The 17,099-nt window shown below is 42.1% G+C and overlaps 1 protein-coding gene across 2 annotated transcripts in view; it reads left to right on the top strand.

Moving 5' to 3' along the window:
- Positions 1-17,099, top strand: part of UNC5C (unc-5 netrin receptor C) — a 410,747-nt gene that overhangs the window by 332,870 nt on the left and 60,778 nt on the right. For both annotated transcript variants that reach the window (XM_068542466.1, XM_068542465.1), the window contains exons 5-6: positions 9,009-9,189; positions 14,331-14,498. In XM_068542466.1, the coding sequence (XP_068398567.1) occupies positions 9,009-9,189; positions 14,331-14,498 (349 nt within the window). The remainder of the gene's footprint in view (positions 1-9,008; positions 9,190-14,330; positions 14,499-17,099) is intronic.

Genomic DNA, 17,099 nt, shown 5'->3' with positions numbered 1-17,099 from the left:
TGGAAGAGCTGGATCTGACATGATTATGACTCACATCTTCCCTGAGGGTATGGCAGCTTTCACCTTTGTAGGAGGTGGGGCTGAGATGGAGGTGCTAGAGCCAGAGCCAGGTGTGAGCTGGGGTTTCTCCTCTGCTCAGTGGCCAACGCCACCTCATTAGGGGCAGAGGCAGGTCCCAAGTTGCTGGAGCAGAAACCTTGAGTGTCAGTTCCCAGCTGGTTCCATTTCCTCTGAGTGTCTGCTCTCTCCCCTCCCAGCACCTGCACCCTCACCCTCACCCCATTGGGGAGCAGTGCTGGAGCAAGAGAAGTGGGCACTTGGTGTGGTTGGGGCACAGGCTGTGGTGGCTCCAGCCCCATGCAGGGCCCAGGACCACTCCCCGTGTGCTGCCTCTGCAAGCACCAGCAATGGCTGCCCTTGCCCCATTCAGATACGTTCTGGGTCCCAGTCAGCTCTGTCTTTCACAACTGTGCGCTCCCCTCAGCCACTGCGGCACTCCTCCTAGTGTGGAGCTGTGCCGTGGGGCAGGAGGAGCCAGAGCAGGTGCTTGGCTCAGACTGTGGCATGTGCTGGGGCAGTCGCAGGAGACTGGCCGAGGCCCAGGCAGTTTCAATCTGCTTCTTCTGCCTTGTTTCTGGGGGTAAGGAAGCACGTGCACAGTCTTTACAAGCAGAGTTTAGGTTCCTTACAGCCCTCCTGTTTGTCCCACTTGTTTTCAAACCAGCTAAGGGGACTCGTCTTCCCACTGTTGGACCCCAGGGCTGGGGCACCCAAGATGTGGCTTGAACTGCCCACTCCCTAGGGCAGATCTTTCTCCTTGTCATCTCCCTTTTTCTCTGTGTCCCCTTCCAGGGGCACAGGTCCTGACCTGATCGTGTTTCTCTTCCCTTCTTACTCGATTCTGTGAGGATCTTTCTTATAGCCTTGGCGGTACAGGAGTCTTTCTGCCAGCCTCCAGTTTGTTTTCAGTGAGAACTGCTCCACATGTAGGTGTGTTTTTGACGTGTTCATGGGGGGAGGGGAACTCCACATCCTCCTACGCCACCATTGTGATCTCTCCTTTCCTTTTTGTTTTTAGATGAATGCCACTTCTCTGTTTTTTTGTAGAGTTGTTTGGATTTTGTCCCAACTCCTGTAGGATATTCTTAATGTAATGTTAATAATAATTTAAGAATGTTGACTATATGCCAAGCACTAAGTAATTTGTGTATTAACTCATTTGATCCTCAAAAACCTTATGGAATCAGTTTTATAATTATCCTCATGTTATAAGTGAGGACTCTGGGGCACACAGAAGAAATTTGCCCAAGAGAGGCACGGAAATGGGTTTTGAACCCGGGCAGTCTGGCCTGAGAGCAGCCCTCTTATCTGGTACTGGAGGAACTGCTTCTTACAGTAAGATTCGCAGTGACACACAATGGGATAATCAATACCAAACAGCAACCAAATTATGCAAACAGGATGTCCTAACATTTCCTCATAATTATTTTTATTACCTGTTAACAAAATCCTGTGTCTTCATAAACACTTGAGTAAATTACTTCAAATATGCTCCAAATTATTGAAAAGACCGCAGTTACTGAGGCACAAGGGCAGAAACAGTGCTTTGCCTCACTGCAACCCTGACAAGTTATGGTTTATGGGTGAAGCCTTTTATTGTTTTCTGAACTTCAACCTATTTTTCTCTCTTTTTGAATGCTTTAGACATAGCTAAAAATAACTTCTAACTTAGAAAGACTTCTCCCTTGTATAAATCAAATGGTTTGCTAAATGGGAGGGGTGAGAAGAAGCCAAGTCTCAGGGTGAAGTCCACAAGAAGCACTGAAATGAACAAAATATGAACAGAATTCAGAGGCCATACCCAAGTACTGACTCCTGATTAACCAAGATTAGCTTACAAATAAGTAGCATTGCAAAAGTATAATTAAATACTTCAATGCTCAATACAATTAATTTCTAGCACTACAAATTGTTTCTTGGGATTTTATATACAGTTTTATGTAAGGAGACTCACTGTAAAGTTACTTCAAATGGAAGAGTGTCACTTTATTTGATGGTGTTGAGTTGTGGAGATACTGCATGAAAAGGATATATATATATATATATATATATATATATATATATATATATTTTTTTTTTTTTTTTTTTTTTTTAACTTTTGGCTGTGTTGGGTCTTCGTTTCTGTGCGAGGGCTTTCTCTAGTTGTGGCAAGCGGGGGCCACTCTTCATCGCGGTGCGCAGGCCCCTCACTATCGCGGCCTCTCCCGTTGCGGAGCACAGGCTCCAGACGCGCAGGCTCAGTAGTTGTGGCTCACGGGCCCAGTTGCTCCGCGGCATGTGGGATCTTCCCAGACCAGGGCTCGAACCCGTGTCCCCTGCATTGGCAGGCAGATTCTCAACCACCGCGCCACCAGGGAAGCCCAGGATATATATTTTTAATAAAAGAATAAATCTGTCAGGCTTTTATATTGATTTATCTTGGTGATTCAGACAACCCTTTACACAATAAACAGAATTATTCTCACACATTGTTTTCCCTCCCATACATCCTTTCCTGAGTATTTAATTAACCAAAATGGGAATAAATGTTGTTTTATCCTTTTAATCAATATCTGTGTTCTGTTCTTAGTGCTATGATCTAAGAGAAGCAGAAGTAATGAGGGTTTTATTATTGTTATTTTTGTATTTCAAAACTTTAGAGGAAAAAAATCACCCTTTTCATGGAAATAACTGGAGAATTTTGAGCAATTTAGCTGTTGTAGAGAATTATGCTGTACTATCTGGATTCCTTGTAAGATCAGCCAAATCGACTCATCATTATCCTTTCAGCCCTTAAATCTTGTCTGCCTCCTTTATCCCTGATCTACACACAGGTCCCCACGCCAGAAACGAGATGGTTTTGTCTTGTCCCCTCCTTTCCACATACAGGCAACTCTTCTGCCATATCCCTTGCCCCTTCAAATGACTTTCTGTATCCATTCTTTTCTCCGCAGTCCCCTTGGTCCTTCCTTAGTTCAGTCTTCATGGTCTTTCACCAGGACTACGACAGTGGCCTTTTTAACTGGTTTCCAGCTTCCACTGTGCCTCCCTGGTAATCCGCACGGCCCCCTAAAATAGTCATTCTTACAGCAAAGCATCGTAATGCCTCTTCTCTTTAAACCCTTCAGTGGATCACAGCATGGGAGTCCCTCAGTGATTTCCTGAAAGCAGCTTCTCCCTCCACTGTCCAGTGCTCAGGCTTCCCAAGAGGATTCAAGCCTGTGTGAAGCACCTGCTGCCTCCTCTTCCTGAAATATCCTCTTCATCCTTCATCCCACGCTTTCCTTTGCCTTCCCAACAAGCTTAACTCCATCCTTGAGAAACTGGTTCAGATGTCTCCTTCTCAGATGTCCTCTCATCACATAATTTGAACCCCGATTTGCTTCCATCCTTGCACATATCTGTTGTTTTCTCTGTCACATTGTAATTACTAGTTTATAGGTTTGTCTTCTTATGTAGCGAATGCCACAGGGAAGCACTTATCTGATTTTCCCCTTTATCCCCCAACACTTGACACGATGCATAGTACATAGTACGTACTCAGTGTTTGCGGAATGGAATTGAAATAACAAGGTGCATCTTTGTTTATTGAAATGGAAAGTTCTTGGGAAGCTGTGTTACAGTCTCAGGTTTACTGTGATCACCTAGATTCTGTGCTTACTAGATGAAACTCCGCAATAATTACTCAAACACCTTAAAATTCTGCAGCAGACATACAGGTATAATGTGGGCTAGAGAGAGTTCCATTTTCAAAGATGCCTTAGTTAAAACATGTCGGCCACTGGACACTTCAGACTCTTATAAATGGCAGTGAAACACTGGAGGTCTCCTACCATCATTCCAGAGGCCCTCTTCTGTGTCATGATTTCTCCAGTGAGTCCACATGGAGGCCAGGCCAGCTCTGTAGGATTTGATCTTAGGCAGTAGAGATTTGTGTTCTTAATCTCCAGCAGAACTTAGCTAGAAGGGATGTTTAAAATTGCTCTCACCATATATATTCATTATTAAATTTGACAGTTAAAGCACCAACCTTATGGAGACCTAAAAACATGTAGAACAGACTTGACCCTACTACATGTGTTGTTTTGTTCATACATTTAGCAAATACTAATTAAGCACCTACTATCTGCCCATTCCAGGCCACGGGGCTATAACAGTGTTCAAAAAATAGACCCAAATCCGTGGAGCTTACATCCTGGTAGAGGAGACAACTAACAAGTAAAATACAGGCTACATGAGATGAAGAAGATTAAAAGAGAGTGAGAGATTGCAGGCATGCGCAGAGGGAGATGTTGCAGTTTTAAAGGTTGATTAGGAAGTGGCTCACTGAGAGGGGGACGCCTGAGTAAAGACCTGAAGGAGGGAAGAGAGCAGACTTATTGGGGGAGAGATTATTCCAGGCAGGCGCCCCAACAGACTCGACATCCCCAAGGCAGGGGCGCCCCTGATGCGCGTAAGACCCAGCAAAGGAGTCGCATCTAGAAAGATGAGAGAAAGGGAGAGAGCAAACTAGGTGATCTCAGGGAGGTCAGGGTTCCTGGTGATGCAGGACCTTGTGGGTCCTCGTAAGGATTTGGGGGTTGACACTGAGCGATATTGGGAGGCACTGGAGGGTTGGAGGTGAGGTGTAGCGTGATCTGACTTAGGGCTTAAGGATCACTCTGCTGTGTTGAGAGTAGATGTTAGGACCAAGGGGAAAAGTAAAGATACAGACAGAAAGTTGTTGCAGTAATCCAGGAGAGAAATGATGGTGACCTGCTCGGGGAAGGGAGTGGTGCTGAGGGGACAAGAAGTGGTTAGATTCTGATAATGCTGCTCTGACATCAAATCAGCAAAGGGGAGAGGAAGAGAGGAGTCAAGGCCAAGCCTGAGGTTTCTGTCTAAGTCACTAGAAGGATGGAGTTGGCCTTAACTGAGACGGGTACGGTTGTGGGAGGAACAGGTTTGGAGGGCAGTTCGGGAGGTCGTTATCAGACAACCCAGTGGAGTTGCAAGAAGGCAGTTGGATATATGAGTCTGAAGTTCAAGGACGGGGTCTAGACTGGAGATAAATTTAGGAGTCATCTGCATGAGACTGGATGAGCTCACCAAGAAAGGATGGAAAATAGAAAAAAGAAGAGGTCCAAGGACAGAGCTACCCAGGGAGAACAGACCTAAGCCCAAGGAAGCTGTGGGGTAATGGGGGGAGATGGGACAAAAAGTAAGAAAGTGCCCCGCCTGGAGAAAGCAGGCGAGGAGGAGGGAGAAACCGACGGGCTCAGATGCTAATGCTGAGTCAAGTAAGTCAAGTACTGAAACCTCAGCAGTCCAGCTAACAAGGTGAAAGGAATTGGTACCTTTGAAAGAGAGCAGTTCTGACAGTGGAGGTCAGTGTGAATTAGCGCGGATTCAGTAGAGGTGAAGAGGACAGGAGATGGAGAGAATGTACAAACAGGTATTCCACGGCGTCTTTTAAGGTGAGCAGAGGAACGTGGGGGTGACTAAAGGCAGAAGTGAGTGGGGAGGGATTTTCTTTTAAGTTGTGAAAAGTAACCACGTGTCTGTACGCTGGTGGAAATGATTCTGTGTAGTGGGAAATTAATGATGTAAGAGAGAGAGGAGAATTTCTGGGGCTTGCCCTTGAATAAGAGAACAGGAATGGGGTGCAGACTACAAGTGAGAGGTGACACACAGGAGGAGAGAGCTGCCCTAGTAACAAGAGGGAGGGTGCAGAACAGGGGTGGTAGGTGGGAGCTTTGGGAGATGTCTGGAGATTGTCAGTTTTCTCCGTGACATGGAAATCTTGGTCGCTGGCCGAAAGGATAGCGGGGGAGGTAGTGTTTAAGCAGAGAGGAGAAGGTGTGAAATAGCTGTCTGGGAGTGTGGAACAGTGAACAGACGATGAAAATATCATACCATCTTTTGGCAGAATTTAGGGCCCACTTGAGTTCTGTCATCATGAACGTAAGATTACGCCACTCAACATGGCTTTGCACAGCCACGTTTCACTGCAAGGATGCGAAGGTAGAGCAGACAATGTGGATCAAGGAGGACAGTTACTGAATCCCCAGGCCTCGTGGTATATTGGGTTTGGGAAATCAAACATCCCCCACTTGAGAGGACTCTAGAAGAAAGAGCAGCATCATGAAGAGCTAGGATTTAGTTAGAGAAAAGTGAAGAAAACAATCTGAACAGAGGTTGAAATTTTGGAATATGTTGGTGGCGTGTTCCAAGGTAGTGAGGAAGGGTTTCAGAAGTTTTGGAGGGTGGGTGATGGAGATGTGCTGAGCAAGATGGTGATTCTAGTGCAGGAGGTGAGTGATGATCTGTGGTCCAGACCTGAGCTTCTCCTGGAGATCAGGTCTCAAAACAGGACTTGGTGACAAGACTGGGAGTTCTGGGGCATAGGGAACTGGGAGGGGGGCATCTTGCTAAAAGCCCGAGTCCTTGGGTCCTTTCTTCATTCCTACAGCTCTTTTCTCTCTGTAGACGTCATTGTTTCTTCAAACAAAGGCATACAGGCAAGCCCAGTGTAGAGAATAAATCAAAGCAGAGTTTCCCTGGGTGAAAGCCAGAATTAGGGGAGGAGGGCCATGTCCCTCACAGGGTCCAGGGGTACTGCCTCAGCATTTCTAGGGGTCCTCGAATCTCAGGTCATAATCACTGCTCCGATGTTGATGAGAGACACCTGAGGAAAATAACAGAGTCACGTATGAGAAAGTAGAGATCATATACCCAGTAATCACGCGAGTCTTTTTAAATGTTTTGCCAGCAGTGCAGAATCCTTTTTTTCTTCCATGTAATAAACTTTTCAAATAAACAGGTGGTTTGCAGTATCCCTTGGGATCTCTTTGTGTCATTACGATCAGTATAGCATTACTGTTGTTAACTACTATGTACATAGAAGAAACCATAGTTTCGAACAGTCCTGACTTAGATCAGGTTCTCCAGAAGCAAACCACGAGGCAGAGGTTTGAATGCAAACGGTTTGTTATAGAAGTGCTCCCAGGAGAGTCCTGTAAGTGGGTGGAGCAAGCAGGAGAGAAAAGAAGGAGCCCAGAAAGTATACGTTTAGGAGATGTCTCAAGGAGGTAGCTTCAGCGCGCACCCTGCCGGGCAACTCTGGAGAGTAACAACTCAGGTTCCAACCTGATTGGACACAGGGCTTGTTTCCACACCTGTGAGGTCACAACAAAGGAGAAAGTTGGGGGGGAGCTGTGAACCCCTAGGTACTTCGAAGCAAAACATCTAGGAGCCTGAGGGCCATCCTTCACAAAGCAAAGTAGAAGGTATGGGTCCTTGAAAGAAAATTGTGCGTGCGTACACACACACACACACACACACGCACGCACGCACACACGGGATCTAAGAACAAATCAGGGGAGCCCAACAGGACCTTCTGTAAGTGGAAAGCTTTCTTTCGAACGGCAAAGATAATCTGTATAAAGATTAGCTTCAGAAGATATTAACGTCAGCTTTCAATTATCATCAAGCAGTTTTCTAATAGTCTGACTCTTGCTGCCTTTCCTCTTGCACTTGTAGCAAGATCATATTACCACACATGTGGGGCTGAAGTTTGAGAAAATCCAGGTCAAGTGAGTGTGCATCTCTCGTCAAATATATCCAAGCACAGGACTGAATGTGCTGTCTTTATTGAAAACAAAATGCATGTTTTAAAACTCCACTATTTTAGATGGATTTCACACTTCCTCACTTCCATTAGTGTAAATATCAACACTGTTTAGCTATTTCAAAATTTATGTCATTACAAATAGTTACTCTTATCTACATCCTCATATGTTTATTTCCAGATGATTGTATTTTATTTTTCCCTTTAGATTTTGTCCTCTCTTCTAAGGATTAGGGAAGCATTGTCTTAGAGTCCCTGTGTTAGATGTAATTGAGAGCTGTGTAACATCCAGCCCACTGACAGATTTAGAGATTAATTTCCAGACCTCTTGCGGTGCAAGGGAAGCTCCTTAAGATTTTGAAAATGGCAATACTATTGACTCCCTACCATTAAAGGTTACTTGTATGGGTAGCCACACTAATGCAAAAGGAAAGTTTAAGTGTGGTAAATATCAGTGTTGTTTTGCTTTATGGAAAAACCTGTGCATAGGGGGAAAAAAGCAATTTATGGAACAAGAAATAGTTTATCCTTCATAAGGACATCTTATACAGATATATTTCCCTCCTTTCATTCTGTAAGGATAACATTGCTGTTGCTAAACTGATATTTGCACAGGAAAAATAGTTCAGTAGTTTTGAACAGTCATGTCTTAGGTCAGGTTCTCCAGAAGCAAACCATGAGCCAAAGATTTGATGCTAGAGATAGCCAAAAGGAGAGATTTGACTATGACTTATATGCTATTTAGATTATATTGAGAGTTAGTAGAAAACCTTTTTTTTTTTTTTTTCCTCCCAAGATTTTGGCTTAGATACATCTCTAAATATGTGTTTGCTATATTTTAAAGTAAGTGCACTTTTAGGGGAATTTAATCCATATGTTACACATAAATCATCCAAATGTTGTTTTATTAGAGGTACACGATGTCTAAGATGCCTTTTGAGCTTTTTTTAATAGTCCTTATATTCTTTGCTGAAAAGCAGCAGGTACGTTGCCAAGAGTAAACAAATCAAATAGCAAAAGGTTTGCGCTCAGTCTGAAATGCTTAGCCTATTATTTTTGATTGGGTTCTGAAGTTGGCAGTGCACATCCCCAATTCCTGCCTGGAGGGCAAAGTGAAAACAATTTGAACACTGTATTTCCCAGTTGGGTCATTGACATTTGAGAATAATGTAGTACAGACAGAATCAGCATGTTTGGCAGGTGAGTCATACTTAATGTGACCTCGGAAAGTTACTTCCTCCAGTTTGCAGAAGTTCATGGCGTGGACCAATGTTAGTCACACTGCAAAACAAAAGTTAGGACAGACAGCCGTCAAGGGATCCATACTGGGAATTTATCTGTTTCTCTCGTGCATCTTTAGGTGGAATGGTTGAAAAATGAAGACATCATTGATCCTGTTGAAGATCGGAATTTTTATATTACTATTGATCACAACCTCATCATCAAGCAGGCCCGCCTCTCAGATACTGCCAACTATACTTGTGTGGCCAAAAACATCGTCGCCAAGAGGAAAAGCACAACCGCAACTGTCATAGTCTATGGTGAGTGAGCTCTTGGGGTCTCAGTCTAGTTGAGGTCAAACTGCAGTTTCTCATTTTAATCTTAAAATACCAAGTGAAGAGGCCCTTTTTCAATCCCCCTTGCTGCTCTCTTCCAGCTTCTCATGCGGACGGTGAGGTGTAACTGCTTTCCTGATACTCGTAGAGAAACTGGACGTAGAAATCCCTAGTCCTTTGTCAGTCAGTTTATAGGAAAGTGAAGGAAATCTACCCAAGTACCAGGACAGTTCCCTGCTTCCCTAGGCCCTCCCGCTCTCCATAGCCTGAACTGCAGAGATGTAGAGGGAGTTCCAAGATGAAGACGCTTCAGGCAGCTGGCTACTCTTCCTGTGGGCCTCAGGAGAGTGATTGCAAAACCTCGGGTCAACGGGAGCTGACATGTTCTCCGAACACCTCAGCGCAACCTTAACTCCCTAGAACTTGCTCTCCCCTCCACCAGGGGCGTCCAGAGTGAAGACAAGGGCTGCCATTGCCACGCAGCCCTAATCCTAACCCTGTAGCAAGTTTCAACATGATGACTTCTTCAGAAAGCTTCTCTTCCACTCTCTGGCCCTTTCTAATCCATCTCATCTCTAAGCCTATCATTTCTCCAGAAGTACTACATGATTCTGCCCCCAGTTTTGCTGCAGCACGTGATGCCTTTATCTCCCTGTCTGCTTTAGCACTCCGTGGTTTTCTCATCATGTCACTAGTCGTTCCATCTCCCCAGCTAAGCTTTTAAGCTCCTTGGTAGACTAAGAGAACAGCCCTATAAATTTATGTATTTCTCACAGTGTTAGATACATAGTAGGTCTTCATATTCTTGATGAGTTATTGTCTCAGAGGAAACTGAATGACCCTGAGAAATATTTTGAGGTTCTGCCACCTCTGGAATGACATGGCTACCACTTAGAATGTAAGGAAGCTCTTCATGGCCGCTTCAGTGTTAAATGACACTCCAGGAGATTTGTCTAAAGGACTACGAAGGAAGGACAGCCACGAGTACGTGGTTCATGGCCCTTGCTTCCTGCAAGTAGTGCCATTTGACTGCATGTGTCCTCATGCTGTAGGGTGTTACGAGAACAGAAACCACTGTGATGTGTTCGAAAGGCTGAATGTAGTGATGCTTTAAAACTGTCATTTTCATTACAGATGCATAATATTTTTTTTAAATCCTCTGAATACTCTGAAGTTAAATTTCCTTAAGTCACAATGAAACGTTTCCCGCTTTGTCTTTTTCTAAACTCTCTGAACGACTTAATTAACAGCACTGGAAATGGAAAAGAGAAGTGGGGCACATCACAGCTTGTACCCGTCATAAATAACTAATGAAGGCAGACTCTAAATAGATGTATTACAAAGATGTTTAATATACATGCAGATCTCTTTTCCTATGTATGGCATGCTTTCAGTATCCATAAGCACAAGCTGAACATTGTCTTTAGGAAGACTCAAACACAAGTAACTAAAGCATTTTGAGTTTAGAAAACAGCATGGGACTAGGGGTCAGGAGTCTTATGTGCTAGGCCTAGTTCTATCACCAACTGACCTTCAGTTGGTCACTTAAACAGAATGCTCGGAGCCCGTATCTCCTTCTCTGTAAAATGAGGGAATAAGCCTAGGATCTTCAAGACCTGTCTTTCTCTAAAAGTTTATGATATTGGCTTGCCAGTGTGTTGGTAAGCAATTTATACTGACAATTCCATGACATTTGGAGTTTTGTGAAGTTGAGTGGATTAAATTGCCTTTTGGAATGCTAAATGCAACTCTACCTGTCAAACATCTGCTTGTCCTTTTCATGGCCTCGTAAAATAAGTTGTCCAAGGCTCATAGGTTGGACTCACTAATAGTCCACAGAAAAACATATATATGTAACCAGTATTTCATTTTAGAGTCTGTTGTATATATTTAATTTTGTTAGCATCATTTTTAGATTGCAAATATATATTCATTATAGAAAATTTGGGAAACACAGAAAAATGTTCAAAGAAAAAAATACCTATAATCCTGTCATTTTGTCATCCAGAGGTAGCTTTAAAAAAGATTGATATGTATACTACTGGAATTTTCTTAGGATAAATAGGATTTTAAAATAAGGGTTCTAAATATATATTTTTTACTTAAAACATAATGTTGCAGTATCCATGTATTATTAGATAGACTTCTACAGCATCATTTTTTTAAATTTTTTAATTGAAGTATAATTAAATTACAGTGTTGTGTTAATTACTGCTGTACAGCAAAGTGACTCAGTTATACATATATATATATATATATATATATATATATATATACACACACACACACACACACACATTCTTTTTCATATTCTTTTCCATTATGGTTTATCACAGGATATTGAATATAGTTCCCTGTTCTATACAGTAGGACCTTGTTGTTTATCCATTCTCTATATAATTTGCATCTGCTAACCCCACACTCCCAATCCCTCCCTCCCCCACCCCCTCCCCCTTGGCAACCATAAGTCTCTTCTCTATGTCCCTTTTTCTGTTTCATAGGTAGGTTCATCTGTGTCATATTTTAGATTCCACCTATAAGTACTATTGTATTTATCTTTCTCTTTCTGACTCATTTCACTTAGTATGATAATCTCTAGGTACATCCATGTTGCTGCACATGGCATTATTTTGTCCTTTTTTATGGCTGAGTAGTATTCCATGGTGTATATGTACCACGTCTTTTTTTTAAAATAAGGCTGTGATGGCTAGCCCTTTTTTCCCCTTTATTTATTTATTTTTTGGCTGCATCGGGTCTTAGCTGCAGCACACGGGATCTTTTTTTTTTTAAAAGTGCTTCTATAGCACCTTGGTTTTTTTTTTTTTTAATTTAATTTAATTAATTTATTTATTTATTTTTGGCTGTGTTGGGTCTTCGTTTCTGTGCGAGGGCTTTCTCTAGTTGCGGCAAGCGGGGGCCACTCTTCATTGCGGTGTACAGGCCTCTCACTATCGCGGCCTCTCCTGCTGCGGAGCACAGGCTCCAGACGCGCAGGCTCAGCAATTGTGGCTCACGGGCCCAGTTGCTCCGCGGCATGTGGGATCCTCCCAGACCAGGGCTCGAACCCGTGTCCCCTGCATTGGCAAGCAGATTCTCAACCACTGCGCCATCAGGGAAGCCCCACACGGGATCTTTGTTGAGGCATGCGGGATCTTTTGTTGCGGCGTGCAGGCTTCTCTCTAGTTGTGGCATGTGGGTTTTTCTCTCTCTAGTTCTGTGCGGGCTCCAGAGCATGTGCACTCTGTAGTTTGCAGCACGCGGGCTCTCTCGTTGAGGTGCACAAGCTCAGTAGTTGTAGCACACAGGCTTATCTGTCCCACGGCATGTGAGGTCTTAGTTCCCCCACGAGAGATCAAACCTGCGTCCCTTGCGTTGGAAGGTGGATTCTTTACCACTGGACCACCAGGGAAGTCCCTGTACATCTTCTTTATCCATTCACCTGTCGATTGACAGGTTGTTTACATGTCTTGGCTATTGTGAATAGTGCTGCTATGAACATAGGGTGCATGTATACAGAGTCATTGTTAATAGCTGCCTAGGAGTCAGTCTCATAAACATACATGTTTACCATGTTCCTATTGAACATCACAATTCATTTCAGTTTATCTTTATATAAAAAAATAACTCTCCAGTGAAAAATAGTCTATGTCTGTATGTATAACACATTCATGATTATTGTCTATTGAATAAGTTTCTAGAGAAGGAGATGATCGGCATATGATGTTCACATGTAAGGCTTGTGTTATCTGAGTAACACTCTTCTTCACCATCAGGAAGCAGGTACATATACTAGTTGTGCCGTGTTTTACCACCAGCAAATATTTTTTGTTAGAAACTGCTTAATTAAAATAACTTCACAGGCTCATATATTGAAATACAAAAGTATGTCAGAGTATTTTCTAGAGCAAGATCTCCAGAGGTAGTGAACACAGTGTTAGGGAGTAGGTTTTATCATCGCACCAATACTGACAGCTCCATCAAACACCGTAAATAGCCTGTATACACAAAATAGGTGTCCATTTCAGTTACATCAACTAATCGCTAATTCATTCAAATAGATACTCAATTAGTTAAAAATCCAGCTATCAAGACTTCTTGAAAAACTAGATTCACTTATCAATGAAACTAACTAAAAGCCCTTAAAAGGTTATAAAGTTTACATATGCTAAAGAAAAATAATCAGTCGTCTGTTATTAAGAAAAGACTCAATGATTTTATCAGTTCCCATGCTTCATAGCCACTCACAGCCTCGGTATAAGGATGTAAACATATGTTATTTGAGATAAGTTGCCAAAAGTAATTTTTGGAGCTTTACTAGGTACGGGGATTTTTTTTTAAATAACACTGGCTAAGGAGAGTCCTATTTTCTGAATAGGTAAATAGATGTTGATAATTCATTTTATTTATCTCTGTGCCTAGATTCTTCAGCTCTGCAATGCAATTTTATTTTTTTTTAAATATCTTTATTGGAGTATAATTGCTTTACGATGGTGTGTTAGTTTCTGCTTTATAACAAAGTGAATCAGTTATACATATACAATATGTTCCCATTTCTCTTCCCTCTTGCATCTCCCTCCCTCCCACCCTCCCCATCCCACCCCTCTAGGTGGTCACAAAGCACCGAGCTGATCTCCCTGTGCTATGCAGCTGCTTCCCACTAGCTGTCTATTTTACATTTGGTAGTGTATATATGTCCATGCCACTCTCTCACTTTGTCCCAGCTTACCCTTCCCCCTCCCCGTGTCCTCAAGTCCATTCTCTACATCTGCGTTTTTATTCCTGTCCTGCCCCTAGGTTTTTCACAGCCTTTTCTTTTTTTTTTAGATTCCATATATATGTGTTAGCATACGGTATTTGTTTTTCTCTTTCTGACTTACTTCACTCTGTATGACAGACTCTAGGTCCATCCACCTCACTGCAAATAACTCAATTTCGTTTCTTTTTATGCCTGAGTAATATTCCATTGTATATATGTGTGAAATGATATCCAGGGTCTCCTATAGCTTTGAAGTTTTCGATTTTTTTATGGTCACTTGGGATACCACTTCTATGTGTTGTGTGTGGTTTGTGTGTCTCTGTGTGTATGCACACGTTTAATTCACATTTTATTTTTTATCTCTTTCCAGTAAACGGTGGCTGGTCTACCTGGACAGAGTGGTCTGTGTGTAACAGCCGCTGTGGACGAGGGTATCAGAAGCGCACAAGGACCTGCACCAACCCAGCCCCACTGAATGGTGGTGCCTTCTGTGAAGGGCAGAGTGTGCAGAAAATAGCCTGCACCACGTTATGCCCAGGTAAGCAAACCAGCGCTCTCATTCTAAATGTCTCCTCCCATTCTAGAAATAAGTTTTAGGGTATATATACAAAGCCTTATTCTTTTTTTTTTTTTGGCTGCGTTGGGTCTTCGTTGCTGCTCACGGGCTTTTTCTAGTTGCAGTGAGCAGGGGCTACTCTTCGTTGTGGTGCGCAGGCTTCTCATTGCGGTGGCTTCTCTTGTTGCAGAGCACAGGCTCTAGGCATGAGGGCTTCAGTAGTTGCAGCACACGGGCTCAGTGGTTGCAGCACGTGGGCCCTAGAGCACGCGGGCTTCAGTAGTTGCAGTGCCCGGGCTCAGTAGCTGTGGCTCACGGGCTCTAGAGCGCAGGCTCAGTAGTTGTGGCTCACAGGCTTAGTTGCTCCGCGGCATGGGGGATCTTCCCAGACCAGGGCTCGAACCCATGTTCCCTGCACTGGCAGGCGGATTCTTAACCACTGCACCACCAGGGAAATCCCACAAAGCCTTATTCTTCACCTGAGTGTGTGGTAAACATTATTTAAATCCATCATCCCATTCAGTGCTTACATTGCTGGGACCTCAAGTCTTTTCCCCCAAAAGAGTACTTAACTTTATTACCCTAACATACAAAATACTATAAAACAAGAGATTAAACACACATGAACATAATCCCTCTCTATTACTCAACAAAACTGTTGGAGCCAAGATTGCAGGATCTGTAATTCAAGGCATTTGAGCAGCATTGAAAGCCACACATTTAGGATAACAACCCTTGATCTCCAGAAAGCCATGGAAGTTAATTGGAACTGAATTTTAGAAAATGTTTTAGGTGAAGTACTGGACATTTGGTGTCAGTTTCTGGGCAAAGGCCAATAAAACATCTGGAATGAATTAAAAGGAAGTCTAAGCTTTGTGACATGTGAGCTAATGGATTTTGAAAATACAGTGCAGTCAGCTATTATCTGTACACGTTGGTCACCTATTTTTGAGTTATTTGCAGTGATACCTATAGCAAGATTGCATCCCTTTGCCTCTGAACATCTTTCTGTGCTATCTCATGTTGTCCCAAACTGTTATTCTTTGGTAAATTGAAGTTAATGTTTGCCAAAACCAAAACCCACTAAAATGCCCAATTATACAATATATTAAAAAAATTAAACTAAAATTATTTTGAAATAACGCATAAATTTATTGTATTCCATTGGGGTAGCTATTATATTGTCACTTTCATTATTTAGATACAAAGACTACTTACTTCCCTTTATTGTGCCTAACTTTTGTCAGGTTCATCCTTTTAGTAGAACTTTCTCAGAGATGGGTTGGAGAAGTGAACTGGAGAGAAAACCATAATATAAATTTTATATTCCTGTTTTCATTTCCGAATATCAAAACAGTATCCCACACTGAACCCTTTGAGAGCTTTTATTTACGGAACAAACTTTGACACTTAGCTAGGCTAAGAATTTCAGTATTTTCTCTTGTACGCTCCTATATTTTGTCTGCATACTGACTCCCACAATTAGAAATGCACTGAGCATTTAGTTGAAATGTGTGTTTGTGTGTGTACTTTGGGATGGTCTAGGTCAAAGCAAATGTCTTTTCTTCAGATAGCTGGGAGTTGCTTATATAGCTGACTGTACAATTGAAATATTAATACTTTCATCATTTTTTCATGTGGGCATATTTATATCTCTATACATATTATGCATAATACATATAGTTACACAATAATTTGAATATGAAATCACACAGATTTCCCAAACTATGTAGATTATTAAAATTTATCTAATTTCTGTCAATATATAGGTATAACACGTGTACATTGCATGTTCAATAAATGATGTTTGCGATTGTCTTACATTGAATCGTAGATGATTATTTATGTATTTCAGGGAAATTTTAAAAAATTTAACTCTTATTTTAATATTTTCCTCTTATTTATGTAAGAACCTTTAAAGAACGTACTAGAGTATTTAAGTTGTGTGTTTTTAAAATAGAGATATCTTAGCTCTTTATCAGTGAAGTTTACTAACAAGTCAAGCACAAAAATTAAGAAGAAAGTGAATCTATTCTAAATGACTGAATCAGAGGAAAAAATTAGGAATGTGCTTAAATATTATTTTTAAATTAAAAATAGCAACATATATCATCAAATAATGGAATGAAATCATCAAATAATAAATGGAAAATAATATAGTCTTTTCAAGAAGTCATTGCAGAAGATGTTAGAATCAAGCAACATGGATGAAAAAATAAAAAGAGTGTATAGGATGTAGATGAGGGGTGCGGGTAGGTGGGTAGATGGATGGATGGATGGGTGGATGGATTTCTTCCACACTCTACCAACCTCTTCTCCTGAACCCCACAGAGGTTTACTTGCACTACCCACATTACATTATGCAGGAAGGAATCTTGGATCCAAAAAGAGGTTCCCTAATTTTCAATCCAAAATCCAGAAGTTTCCCCTTTAATAGAAAAAGGGTCACCGCCAGGATTTACGTTTATGCAGCTCCTGGTGACAGCTTTGGTTTCTGTGTGTCCCATTAAGCTTCCGTTTGCTTGGTCAGTGACGAAATAGTCACACACCTCGTAAGGGAGGTTCGAAGAGCCCACACACAGT

Source organism: Eschrichtius robustus, chromosome 4, assembly GCF_028021215.1.
Source record: "Eschrichtius robustus isolate mEscRob2 chromosome 4, mEscRob2.pri, whole genome shotgun sequence".
Taxonomy (NCBI): Eukaryota; Metazoa; Chordata; class Mammalia; order Artiodactyla; family Eschrichtiidae; genus Eschrichtius; species Eschrichtius robustus.
This window is presented reverse-complemented; position numbering and strand designations above follow the sequence as displayed.